Here is a 14,283-nt window from a genome sequence, read left to right as displayed (position 1 = left end):
AAAAAAAAAAAAAAAAAAAAAAAAAAAAAAAAGAATAATCTACCTAGCCAGATTATCATTCAGATTTGAAGGAGAGATAAAATGAGTTTCCCAGACAAGCAAAAGTTAAAGGAGTTCATCACCACTACACCAGACTTACAACAAATGTTAAAGAATTTCTTTTAAGTAGAAAAGAAAAAGCCATAATTAGGAAATAGTTACGAATAAAAAGATGTAAAATATGATGCCACACACAACATGAGGGAATAAAAAACAAGTGCTTTTAAAAGGTGTTCCAACTTGGGGTGCCTGGGCAGCTCAGTCAGTTGAGCATCTGACTTCAGCCCAGGTCATGGTCTCATGGTTTGTGAGTTCAAGCCCCACATCAGGGTCTCTGCTGTCAGCACAGAGCCCGCTTCAGATGCACTGTCTCCCTCTCTCTTGGCCCCTCCACTGCGTGTGCGTGCTCTCTCTCTCAAAAATAAACATTAAAAAAAAAAAAAAAAAGGTGTTCGAACTTAAGTGACCATCAATTATAGATGGCTATATATTTAAGGTCCTATGGAGAAACTTTCTGGTAACCACAAACACAAAAATCTGTAACAGATCCACAAAAACTGAAAAGAAAGCAAACCAAGCATAACACTAAAGAAAATTACCAGTGACAAGGAAAGGGAACAAGAGAAGAAAAAAGGAACAGAAAAGAACTACATAAATCACCAGAAAACAATTAACAAAATAAAAATAAGCACATACCTATCAGTAATTACTTTAAATGTAAATGGTGTAAATGCAACAATCAAAAAATATAGGATGAAGTGAGTCTCTTGTAGGCAGCATATAGAAGGGTCTGTATTTTATCACTTCAGACCTAAAGATACATACAAACTGAAGGAAAAGGGATGGAAGAAGATTCCATGCAAATGGAAGCAAAACAAAACAAAGGTAGCAATACAAAATAGACTTTAAAACAAAGATGTAACAAGAGAGAAAGAAGGCATTACATAATGGTAAAGAAATCAATGCAAAAGAGGATATAACAATTATAAATATCTCTGCACCCAATACTGGAGCACCTAAATACATAAAACAAGTATTAACAAATATCAACAGAAAGTTTGACCGTACTATCATAACAGTAGGAGACTTTAACACCTACTTATATTGATGGATAAATCATCCAGGCAGAAAATCCATAAAGAAACAGTGTCTTTGGACAACAAATTAGTGTTAGCAGATATATACAGAACATTCCATCCCAAAACAACAGAATATACCTTCTTTTCAAACGTACATGGAAGATTCTCCAGGATAAAACATGTTAGGCCAAAAAAGAAGTCTCAATCGGGGCGCCTGGGTGGCTCAGTCTGTTGAGCGTCCAACTTCGGCTTGGGTCATGATCTCACGGAGTGTGAGTTCAAGCCCCGCATCGGGCTGACAGCTGGGAGCCTGGAGCCTGCTCTGGATTCTGTGTGTGTCTCTCTCTCTGCCCCTAACCCACTTGCATTGTCTCTGTCTCTCTCAAAAATAAATAAAACATTTAAAAAGAATTAAAAAAAAATAAGTCTCAATAAATTTGTGAAGACTAAAATCATATCATGCATCTTTTCCAACCACAATGGTAGGAAACTAGAAATCAATCACAAGAAAAAAACTGGAAAAAACCACAAACATGTGGGAGCTAAACAACCAATGTGTCAACAAAGAAATCAAAAAATACAGAGACAAATGAAAATGAAAACATGATCATCCAAAATCTTTGGTACACAGCAAAAGCAGTGAAAGGAAAATTTACAGTGATACAGGCCTACCTCAAGAAACAAGAAATATCTGAACAATCTAACCTTACATCTAACAGAATGAGAACAACAACAAAACCCAAGGTTAGTGGAAGGAAATAAAAGATCAGGACAGAAATAAATGAAATACAGACTAAAATAAAAAAACAATAGAAAAGACAAGGAAACGAAGAGCTGTTTCTTTGAATAGATAAACAAAAATTGATAAACCTTTAGCCAGACTTATCAAGAAAAATAGAGAGGACCCAAATTTAAAAAATCAGAAATGAATGAAGTAACAACTGACAAAACAGAAATCCAAAGAGACTACTATGAAAAATTATATGCCAACAAACTGAACAACCTAGAAGAAATAGATAAACTCTTGGAAAAACACAATCTTCCAAAATTGAATCAGGGATTAATAGAAAATCTAAACAGACTGGGGCACCGGTGTGGCTCAGTGAGTTGAGTGTCTGCTTCTTGATTTCAGCTCAGGTCATGATCCCAGGGATGTGGGATCAAGTCCCATGATGGACTGAGAGTGGAACCTGCTTAAGATTCTCTCCCTTCCTCTGCCCCTCTCCCCACTGATGCACACACACTCTCTCTAAAGTGAAAACAAATAAAATCTGAACAGACCAATTCAATGAAATTTAATGGGTAATCAAAAAACTCCCAACAAATACAAGTCTAGATATATAGATAAATTTACCAAACAAGGAAGATTTGATAGGTATTCTCCTTCAACTATTCCAAAAAATAGAAGAGGAAGGAAAGCTTCAAATACATTCTACAAGGTCAGCATTACCCTGACACCAAAACTAGACAAAGACACTCCCAACCTACAGGCCAATATCCCTGGTGAATGATGCAAAAATCCTCAACAAAATACTAGCAACCCACATTCACCAATACATCCACCACAACCAAACTGAATTAATTCCAAGGACACAAGGATGATCCTTCAATATTCAGAATATCAATGTAAAACACATTAACAAAGGATAAAAATCATATGACCATCTCAATAGGGGCAGAACAGGATAAAATTCAACATCTGTTCATGATAAAAACCTCAAAGTGGGTTTAAAGGAAACATACCTTTAATAGGAACAAGACAAGGGTGCCCACTCTTGCCACTGGAAGTCCTAGTCATAGCAATCAGACAATAAAAGGCATCCAAATTGTTAAGGAAGAAGTGAAACTCTCACTATTTGCAGACAACATAACAGTATACACAAGAAAACCCCAAGACTCCACCAAAAGTAATAATAAATGAATTCAATAATGTTGCAAAATACAAACTAATACACAGGAATCTGTTGCATTTCTATACACTAATAATGAAATAGCAGAAAGAGAAATTAAGAAAACAACTCCATTTACAACTGCACCAAAAAGAATAAAATAGGAATAAACTCAACCAATGAAGTCAATGTCCTATACTCTGAAAACTATAAAACACTGATGGAAGAAATTGAAGGTAACCCAAAGAAATGCAAAGATATTCCACTATCATGGATGTGATGAATTAATATTGTGATAATGTCCATACTACCGAAGCAATCTACAGATTCAGTGCAATCCCTATCAAAATACTAACAGTAGTTTTTACAGAACTGGAACAAATAATACTAAAATTTGTGTGGCTGCACAAAAGACCCTGAACATTGAAAGCAATCTTGAGAAAGAACAAAGCAGGAGGCATCATCATACTACCCAATTTCAAGATATACTACAGGGACACCCGAGTGGCTCAGTCGGTTAAGGGTCCAATTCTTGATTTCGGCTCAGGTCATGATTACACACTTCATGGGATTGAGCCTCACATCAAACTCTGTGCCAACAGCGCAGAGCCTGCTTGGGATTCTCTTTCTCCTTCTGCCCCCTCCCCTGCTCATTCTGTGTCTCTCTCTCTCTCCCTCAAAATAAACATACGTTAAAAACAAGATATACTACAAAGGTTTAATAATCAAAAATGTATTGTGCTGGCATAAAAATAGACACATAGATCAATGGAACAGCTGAGAAATATACCCCCATTTATATATGGTCAATTAATCTTCAACAAAGGAGGCAAGAATATCCAATGGGAAAAAGTCTCTTCAACATATGGTGTTGGAACAATCCTAAAGTTTGTATGGAACCACAAAAGACCCGAATAACCAAAGTAATGTTGAAAAAGAAAACCAAAGCAGGAGGCATGACCATCACAGACTTTAGCCTCTAGTACAAAGCTGTAATGATCAAGACAGTCTGGTATTGGCACAAAAACAGACACACAGACCAAGGGAATAGAATAGAGAACCCAGAATTGGACCCACATATGGCCAACTAATCTTTGACAAAGCAGGAAAGAGTATCCAGTGGAAAAAAGACAGTCTCTTTAGCAAACGGTGATGGGAGAACTGGACAGCAACATGCAAAAGAATGAAACTGGACCACTTTCTTACATGATACACAAAAATAAACTCAAATGGATGAAAGACCTAAATATGAGACAGGATACCATCAAAACCCTAGAGAAGAAAACAGGCAACAACCTCTTTGACTTCAGTCCCAGTAACTTCTTACTTGGTATGTCTCCGAAGGCAAGGGAAATATGAAACAAAGCAAAAATTAACAATTAGGACCTCATCAAGATAAAAAGCTTCTACACAGCAAAGGAAACAATCAACAAAACTAAAAGGCAACCAACAGAATGAGAGAAGATATTTGAAAATAACATATCAAATAAAGGGTCAGTATCCAAAATCTATAAAGAACTTGCCAAACTCAACACCCAAAAAACAAATAATCCAGCGAAGAAACGGGCAGAAGACATGAACAGACACTTTTCCAAAGAAGATATCCAGATGGCCAACAGACACATGAAAAGATGTTCAACATCATTCATCATCAGGGAAATACAAATCAAAACCACACTGAGATACCACCTCACACCAATCAGAGTAGCTAAAATTAACACAGGAAACAACAGATGTTGGCGAGGATATGGAGAAATGGGAACCCTCTCGCACTGTTGGTGGGAATGTAAACTGGTACAGCCACATTCTGGAAAACAGTGCAGAGGTTCCTCAAAAAATTAAAAATAGAATTACCCTACAACCCAGCAATAGCATCACTAGGAATTTATCCAAAGGATATAGGAGTGCTGAATCACAGGGGCATATGTACCCCAACGTTTACAGCAGCGCTATCAACAATAGCCAAATTATGGAAAGAGCCCAAATGTCCATCAAGTGATGAAAAGATAAAGAAGATGTGTTTTATATACACAATGGAATGAATACTACCTGGCAATGAGAAAGAATGAAATCTTGTCATTTGCAACAACATGGACGGAACTGGAGGGTATTATGCTAAGTGAAACAAGTCAGTCAGAGAAAGACAGATACATATGTTTTCCCTCATATGTGGAATTTGAGAAACTTAACAGAAGACCATGGGGGAAGGGCAGGGGGAAAAATAGTTTCAGACAGAGAGGGAGGCAAACCGTAAGAGACACTTAAATAGAGAACATACTGAGGGTTGATTGGGAGAGGGGAAAATGGGTGATGGGCATTGAGGAGGGCACTTATTGGGATGAGCACTGGTGCTGTATGTAAGGAATGAATCATGGGAATCTACTCCCGAAGCCAAGAGCACACTGTATATACTGTATGTTAGGTAACTTGACAATAAATTATATTTTAAAAATAAATAAATAAATAAAAGAAAAAAAATAAAGTTGGTTATCAATAGAAAAAACAAACAAAGAAACAAATGGTGTTGGGTAAAGTGGACAGCTACATTCAAAAAAGTGAAAATGGACAGCTTTCTTATACCATATACAAAAATAAACCCAAGACGGTTTAAAAACCTAAATATGAGCCCTGAAACCATAAAACTCCTACAAGAACACATAAGCAGTAATTTCTCTGACACCGGCCTTAGAAATACTTTTCTAGATAGGTCTCCTCAGGGAAGGTACACAAAAGCAAAAATAAACTATTGGGACTACACCACAATAAAAAGCTTTTGAACAGCAAAGGAAACCATCAACAAAATGAGAAGGCAATTTGTTCAATGGGAAAAGATATTTGCAATGATATATCCAATGACAGGCTTACATCCAAAATATATAAAGAACTTCTACAACTCAACACTATAAAAAAACAAATAATCCAATTTAAAAATGGGCAGAAGACCTGAAAAGACATTTTTCCAAAGACATACAGATGGCCAAAAGACACATGAAGAGATGCTCAACATCGCTAATCATCAGGGAAATGCATAACAAAACCACAGTGAGAGATCACCCACACTTCTCAGACTGTCTGAAAACAAAAAGACAAGAAATACCAAGTGTTGGCAAGGATGTGGAGAAAAAGGAACCCTCATGCACTGCTAGTGGGAACATTACTAAGTGCAACCACCGTGGGAAACAGTATGGAGGTTCCTCAAAAAATTAAAAATAGGAATACATATGACCCAGTAATTCCACTACTGGATATTTACACACAGAAAATAAAAACACTAACTTGAAAAGATATATGCACCCCTATGTTTACTGCAGTATTTAAAAGCCAAAAACCAAGACTACAAGACTCGGAAACTGCAGTGGATCACTTGGCACCTTGCTGTAAAATGCCATCAGTATTATAAAATAGAATACTTGCATTGTAATTGGAATAATAAAAACTTCCGGCGCCCTTCCTGGCCCATGGTAGGACTGTGCTTCATGCCCTGACTTGTGCTCAAAATGTGATTCATTCTAGACAATGATTTGAACAGAAAATGTATCATTTCTGGGTTAATGTTTAACTGATGGTCCAAGACCATCCAAAACTCCCCCTCTGCAACAGCAATCAGTGTACGATGAGTAGACTTCTCCTGCTGACTTCAAATGAACATGGAGTAGGAGTGAGACATAAATCTTCCTTGAGCCAAATGAGATGTACACCACAGCATAACCTAGCCCACCTGGATTGATAAAATAAATCAGTCAGCCCCCCGTGAGCTAACATGTTTCCTGTCACATTACTACAACCCAAACCATCAACTTTTGCCCAAATACTATGTAATACTACATGATTAGTAGGTACACTGGACAAATAAATGGGTCATATTTACCTAAGGTCCTTCCTACCCCAAGAGCAAGGCGAACATGAGCTAGTTTAAGGTGCCTTTTGATTCGCTCAATCATGGTTGCCAAGGAAGCAGGCTCATCCAGTGTGCACAACCGTCCCATCCCAGTTTGCGGAAGTGGAGGCTGAAGAGAAACACAAGTTAGAAAACTGTCCATCTCAGTCCTAGAAAACATACAGCAAATACTGAGATCAATAAAACATGCACACTGTGAGCTTACTACAGCCAGGTCCCGGTTGAAGTTCAAGGATGCAAGCCTGACAAAAACATTCTCTGACTTCTAGGAGCTCAATTTCCTGAGAGGCAAATGTTTAGATAACTAATCACAATAAAAGTGTTTAAATACAAGACAGGAACCATTTTATGGGAGCACAAAGAAATGACAAAATAAATGAGCTGGGACTTGGGGTGGGGATACTTGGAGAAAGTGGAACCAAAGGTTTTGCAAAAACGTAGGCCTCCCAGACCAGAAAAAAGTAAAAAAATGTATAATAATAATAATGTGATGTCAAGTATAGTGTGGTAGGAAAGGGATAGGGTGAGATGTGGAAAGGTATGAGCTCAGAGCGGTTCCAAGAGCAGACGCTACAGCTGATGTGCAGAGCAAGGGATGGAGACAGAGGCCATGGCCAGTACACTATGAGAAAAAGCATGGACTGTCGCCCTTCCGGTGCCCACTAGGGAGACTACTCTTCTTTTGTTACCTGGGATAGGAGAGTTTCAACTACTGTGGTGACAAAGCACAACTTTTCAACTACTGTGGTGACATAGAGAAGAGAAACATTCTATAGATTTGGGGACAGAATCAGCAGGCATGGATTTATGAGAGGCAAGGGAGAGCTGTGTAAACTTGGAAAATCAGGCAGAAGATGATGCCACCAATGAAATAGAAAAGAGTAATATTCAAAGGGGAGATGTGGGAATAAGGTCAATATTTGTATATACTAAATTATATGTGGGATCCATTAAGTAGAACAGAGAGTTCCAGGAAATATGGGTTTATTTTTTTAAGTTTTTACCTTAAGAAAGCATTCTGAGCCAGAAAGTAAAGATGCAGAAATCACCATATGAATAGCTGTCAAGTTAAAGGAGCAAATAGAATGGTCCAGGCAGAGGGTATAAAAGAGATAGAACCTGTAACCGAGTCTCTAACCCTAAAAAGTACTATATGATACTGGGTTTCAACCATACTTCAATAAAAAAAACATTAAAAAAAAAAACTACTACACTGGGGCACCTGAGTGGCTCAGCTGGTTAAGCGTCCAACTTCGGCTCAGGTCATGATCTCATGGGCGGGGGGGTTCGAGCCCCACGTCAGGCTCTGTGCTGACAGCTCAGTGCCTGGAACCTGCTTTGGATTCTGTGTCTCCCTCTGTCTCTGCCCCTCTCCCACTCACACTCTGTCACTCTCTAAAAAAAATAAACATTTAAAAAAATACACACAAAAAAAACACACAATACTACACTTCTATAACCTGAATGTGTCTGCCCCTGCACAAATTCCTATGTTGAAATCCTAACCCCCAAGGATGATGGTATTAGCAGGTGGAGCCCTTAGGGGGTACTTAAGTCATGAGAGGGGAGCCCACATGACTGGAATTAGTTTATAAAACAGATTCCAAGAGATATCTTTAGTGCTTCCCATTACGTGAGAACACAGAGGGAAGGTACCGATGATGAATCAGGAAGTGGACCCTCTCCAGATACCACTCCAAATCTGTCAGCACCATAATCTTGGGAATTCCCAGACTCCAGAATTGTGGGACATAAATTTCTGTTGCTCATAAGCTATCCAGTCCAGGGTATTTTGTTATAACAGCCTGAATGAACTAAAACCTCTACCAACACTTTTCCATTCCTGGAATGTCTCCCTTTCTCAGTACAGTATATTTTCCAGGGTATTTTATGCCCTCAACACTACCTTGTGCTTCTTTAGGTAACAGTTGACAGTGTGTTGATATAACAACTTACAAATGAATTTGCCAAACAAAAATGCACAGTATATATTTTTATTACCTTCTCTAGTAACAGAATTTCAGTCTTCTGATAGAATTGTCTGTTCTGGGAAAGAAAAGCCATCACCTGTAACAAAGCCTCCTGACTACAATTCAGACTAATCCGTGTTTGTTCTTCATCATCAGTCCTATTAAAAAAAAAAAAAAATCACTTGCTGTTCTAGGATGAATATAAGTAAAACATATAAACAATCCACACTTTACAACCTCCTATAATTAAGATTAGATTTACATGAAATTTAGGGGACGCCTGGGTGACCCAGTCAGTTAAGCCTCTGACACTTGGTTTCAGCTCAGGTCATGATTTCAGTTTGTGGGTTCAAGCCCTGCATCAGGATCCTTGCTGACAGACAGAGTCTGTTTGGGATTCTCTCTCTCCCTCTCTCTCTGCCCCTCCCCCGCTTGCACTCACTCTCTCTCAAAATAAACAAACTTAAAAAAAAAAAAATTTACATGAAATTTAGGTTGCAATCCCAAACCATTTTCAAGAATACTTTTTTTTTTAATTTTTTTATGTTTATTTATTTCTGAGACAGAGAGAGACAAAGCATGAGCAGGGAGGGGCAGGGAGGGAGGGAGGCACAAAATCTGAAGCAGGCTTCAGGCTCTGATCTGTCAGCACAGAGCCCAACGTGGGGCTCGAACTCACAAACTGCGAGATCATGACCTGAGCCGAAGTTAGTCGCTCAACCGACTGAGCCACCCAGGTGCCCCAAGAATAGTATTTCTCAAGGGACACCTGGGTGGCTCAGTCGGTTAAGTGTCAAGATTCTTGACTTCTGCTCAGGACATGATCTTTCAGTTTGTGAGTTCCAGACCCCAGTCAGGCTCTGTGCTGACAGTGCGGAGCCTGCTTGGGATTCTCTCTGTGCCCTTCCCCTGCTCGTGTTCTCTCTCGCTCTCTCTCTCAAAATAAGTAAACTTAAAAAAATTAAATTAAATAAATAAACAAAAATATTTTTCAAACTTCAGCATGCATCCAAATCTCCTTGTAGACTTATTAAAATAGAATGTTGAGCTCCACCCCAACTCCCCAGTTTCATATTCACTAGATCTAGGTGGGGTCTTAGAATTTACCTAACAAGTTCCAGGTGATGCTGATATTGCTGGTTCAGGGACCTCACTTTGAAACTACTATTCTAGAACTGTTCCTAATCCCAGGTATGCATCAGAAATCTGCTAGCTTCTTAAAATGATAGCTACTGGACCCTTCTACAGATCCAGTGAAATAGAACTTCTATGAATGGGGCCAAAGCAAATCGAATTTTTTTCCCAAATGAAGGGCTTTTTATTTTTGAGACAGAGAGAAAACGCGCGCGCGCGCACACACACACGCACGCACGCATACGCTCGGGGCAAGGGCAGAGAGAAAGGGAGATAGAGGATCCAAAGCAGGCTCCAAGCTGACAGCCATAAGACCGATGTGGGGCTCAAAGTCACAATCCATGAGATCATGACCTGAGCCAAAGTTGGACACTCAACCGAGCCACCCAGGTGCCCTCAAACTGAATTTTTTTAAGGCCCAAAGAAGTTAATTTTTCAAACCACTGAAACAAGAATCTCCTGGACAGATTTTCAGGCAAACCCCATTCTAATTACATAGCTTTAGGATGAAGCCAACATTCTGTAGGGGGTCTTGAATAACCCTGAGAAGCAATGCCCTGAAGTGTCTCCAAAAACACTGGCATCAGAAAAGTTTTGTATTTAACCATAAACTCTAAAAATATAATCATAGAATTCTAGAGCAAAAAGACACCTTAAAAGAATCTGGAAGAGTAGTTGTCAACACTGGAATCATCTGTAGAGCTTTGACAAGAAAAAGGGAAAAAGTGCCTGGACCCCAATCTAATCACAAAACCCAGATATCACCCATAATAAGGAAAAACTAAAACCAAACTAAATGTGCATCAGTTTTAAAAAGGGGGGGAAGGCACCTAGGTGACTCGGTTGAGTGTCTGACTCTTGATTTCGGCTCAGGTCATGATCTCTTGGTTTAATGAATTAGGAGCCCCACATTGGGCTCTGCGCTGCCTCCTTGGGATTCTCTCTCTCCCTTTCTCTTTGCCCCTCCCCAGCTCGCACTGTCTCTGTTTCTCTCAAAATAAATAAACTTTTTAAAAAAGGAAAAAGCTCATTAGTTAGGAAGAGAAATGCTTAAAGAAAGTCCAGTAGATCCATAAGAAACACTACATAGCAGTTAAAGAGATCTTCTATACCTACATAGAAAGATCTCTAAGACCTCTTGTTCAGTAAAAGAGGCAAATGCAGCATGCCATTTAATTAATTAAAAAAAAAAAAACAAACACAAAAATCTGCATTTCTCCATGTTCCTGTATGTGTTTAGAAAGATACCCACTTCTCTGAAAACAAAGGAAAAGGTAACATGAATTGAAGATACTGGAATTGAGTAGAGGGAACAAGGAGGACTTTTACACTGTTTGAAATTTTCATGTGTATCTTTTTAATTTCAGTACTTACACAGTATTTCAATATGGTAAAAGACATCCATAACTGGAATCTATACAAAGTCCTAGAAATAATTTTTCTTGAGGTTTTTTAAATCCCTCAACACTATTAGAAAGCATTTGCAATAATTTTATTACAAGGTATCTACACCTAAAAACCACTCACAAGAGTCCCTTTTTGTTGCAGCCTGGAACACATCTCCATCTTCTTAAAGTTATTATATTCATCTTTGTTTTTTTAAACATTAAGTTCCAGCTTTGTCTAACTTGTCTCTTAACATGCTTCAAAAGATGTTCGGATAAGTTAGCTTCAAAGAAAATCCACTAAAGGCACCATTTTGATATCTCTGCCCTAAATAAATGATTGGCCTTATAAGAGGCACCTGAATGTCTTCTTCCATTAAAGTGTTTGAGAATCACTGATTTGCTTGAAACTGGTAAGAGTAAACCTATGTAATCAGTGAGTCAGTAGGGTTTATCTATATACTATAAAAACCACCTTTCAACATTATCAGGGGAATTAGAAACGTTGTAAATAAAAGGCATAGTATAGTCCCTCCCACCTAGAAAATAGTAAGTGTTACTTGTCATTTTTATTGTTTCAGGAAAAAAAAACCCATGGTTCTTCTGGAGCACCTACATGCAAATGAGAAGTATACTGCCTCGTAAACCCATCCTGGGGGGAAACAATTTGTTTCAGTTCACAGTACTAGAGTTACAGAATTTATAAAGAAGATCCTTACAGATAAGTACACACAAAAAAGAAGAAAAATATATCATACCTAGTAGAAAAAGAAGTGATAGAAATATTTGCAATTTCTTTCACTGCAGAAATGACTTTGTCCAGGTGTTGGGTGGAGTTAACACTGAATTCTACTCTGTGCGTTCCCCCCGTTGGGTAGTTGGCAGCTTTGGAAGGATGTATGGGCCTGGAGGTGCAAACTCCTAGGAATAAAATTGTGTTTTGTTTTTTTTTTTTTAATTAAAAAGATAAACTATTATGGGCAAAATTTAAGAAATAAGCTTTTAGAAACTGATGTTTATATAATATGCACACATATATATATCCCTTACATATACATCCAAAAGTCCCCATAATCTAGTGATTTAGTATTGACATAAAATCAAATTTATTTTCAGAATTATTTTCCAGAAGACTGTTAAATACCACAAAAACTGGACTCATGAAGTTTTAGACGATACATAGAATTGTGACTGCTTACTAAATTTATTCAGGTAAATCATCATTCAGGTTGCAAAAGCTCATAACCTACTTGACCACATTAATTCAGATTATGTCATCATAAAAGTTTCAACCCCAAATGAGTAAATGAAAATAACTAACTAAAAATAAAGCTAAAACACATAGGCTGAATTCCGTCATTGTGCTGGGCATGAGTAAGCATTCAGTGAAAATCTGATTTCTATCTAACTGACATACAAAGAATATCCTGGAGAGATCTGAGATTTCAGAGCTCAATTTAACAAGCACTTCTTGAATTTCTGGGTGCCAGGCACTGTGTCACGAGAGTGAGGACTCACAAAGTTCAGTCCAGCAATAAAGATTTCCTAGGCTCTCCTTACTAAGGATGAAAATTTAATTTCTCAAATGCAATTTAATGGCCAGATTTCACAACATTATTTTTAAATATATAAAAATAGAATGGTACCCACATCTAAAGCAGTTAAAATTCTACTAGAAAGACATTCTAAAATTTCAAAGCATTCGTAGGGAAAATATTAAACATGAAAGAAGAGGCTTCTCACCAAGCCCTTTAGCCAACCAGCTATTGACTCCCTGGGGTGCAGCATCATAGGCTGTGTGAGGAGAGTAAATACCAACTCTGTTTTCCAGAGCCTGAATCACCAGGCGCTCCTTCCATGTTTTCCAGGTTATGTGCGTCAAAGGTCGGAAAATAGGCGGATGGTAGGAGAGAATAAGATCCGACTTCTTTTGCAGCGCCTCCTCCATCACTTCCTCGGTCAAGTCATTGGTAAGGAAGAGTGTGTTTACAGTGTGTGGTGGGCTTGGTTCCACCAGTAATCCAACATTGTCCCAACTCTCAGCAAGTGAGAGGGATGCAAAGTCATTCAAGGAGGAAAGGAGAACCTTCAAATCCATGAAGGAACGGGAAGAACTGCAGATCAGGGAATGAACAAGCCGGATTGTTGTGGGAGTGAGGAGTACACGAGATAACATACAGAAATGGCTCAGTCAGTTGAGCGTCTGATTCTTGATTTCAGCTCAGGTCACGATCCCAGAGCTGTGGGATCGAGTTCTGCACTGAGCTCCCCACTGAGCATGAAGCCTGCTTAAGAGTCTCTCTCTCTGCCCCTCTCTCCAGCTTGCACACTAACAACAACAAAACAAAACAAAACAAAACAAAACAAAAGGGAGAGAAGAAATCAGGTAAAATTGAGTATCTGAAGTCAATACTCAGGAAATGGTACACATGTACACTTTAAGCCTGGACCTTTGAGGTAGCAAAGCATATGAGCAAAAGAACTATAGTCACATATCCCTGGGTTCAAATACTGATTCTGCCACTTACCAGCACATGATACCTTAGGTAAGTCACTTAGCTTCTCTGAGGCTGTTTTCTCATTTACCAAATGGGAGCTACTATAACCAAAATCAAAGGCCATCCATAGAAGCAAATCAATTAAGATGTGTAAATCACCTAGCACAAGCCTGGTACATAGTACACATTCATCCCCACTTCCCTCAGCCCCCAACACAAAGTTCTTTTTCTCCCCATCCTTGCTTCAACCACCCTCATCCCTTTTCCATTACTCTAAATACTATCTTTCCTTACAAGTTTCCTTCAACTTTTTATTTATTTTGAGAGAGTCAGAGACCGTGCAAGTGGGGGAGGGGTGGGGAGAGGAATGGTGGGGGAGAAAGAAAGAGAG

General features: G+C 38.6%; 1 protein-coding gene across 2 annotated transcripts in view; it reads right to left on the bottom strand.

Moving 5' to 3' along the window:
- Positions 1 to 13,789, bottom strand: part of NIF3L1 (NGG1 interacting factor 3 like 1) — a 21,160-nt gene extending 7,371 nt beyond the window's left edge. Inside the window, exons 1-5 of one of the 2 annotated variants that reach the window (XM_040475812.1) lie at positions 13,776 to 13,789; positions 13,138 to 13,576; positions 12,153 to 12,315; positions 8,907 to 9,033; positions 6,876 to 7,014 (exon numbers count right to left, since the gene is read on the bottom strand). In XM_040475812.1, coding sequence (XP_040331746.1) covers positions 6,876 to 7,014; positions 8,907 to 9,033; positions 12,153 to 12,315; positions 13,138 to 13,570 — 862 coding nt within the window. In that variant the 5' untranslated portion in view covers positions 13,571 to 13,576; positions 13,776 to 13,789. Of the gene's footprint in view, positions 1 to 6,875; positions 7,015 to 8,906; positions 9,034 to 12,152; positions 12,316 to 13,137; positions 13,583 to 13,775 lie in introns of those variants that run through there. The other variant, XM_040475813.1, reaches the window with a different exon arrangement.
- Between the last annotated feature and the right edge of the window lie 494 nt (positions 13,790 to 14,283).

This window comes from Herpailurus yagouaroundi, unplaced genomic scaffold (assembly GCF_014898765.1).
Source record: "Herpailurus yagouaroundi ecotype Mexico unplaced genomic scaffold, PumYag 140, whole genome shotgun sequence".
In the NCBI taxonomy this organism is placed as follows: Eukaryota; Metazoa; Chordata; class Mammalia; order Carnivora; family Felidae; genus Herpailurus; species Herpailurus yagouaroundi.
The sequence above is the reverse complement of the archived record's forward strand: the minus strand, read 5'-3'. Positions and strand labels throughout refer to the sequence as shown.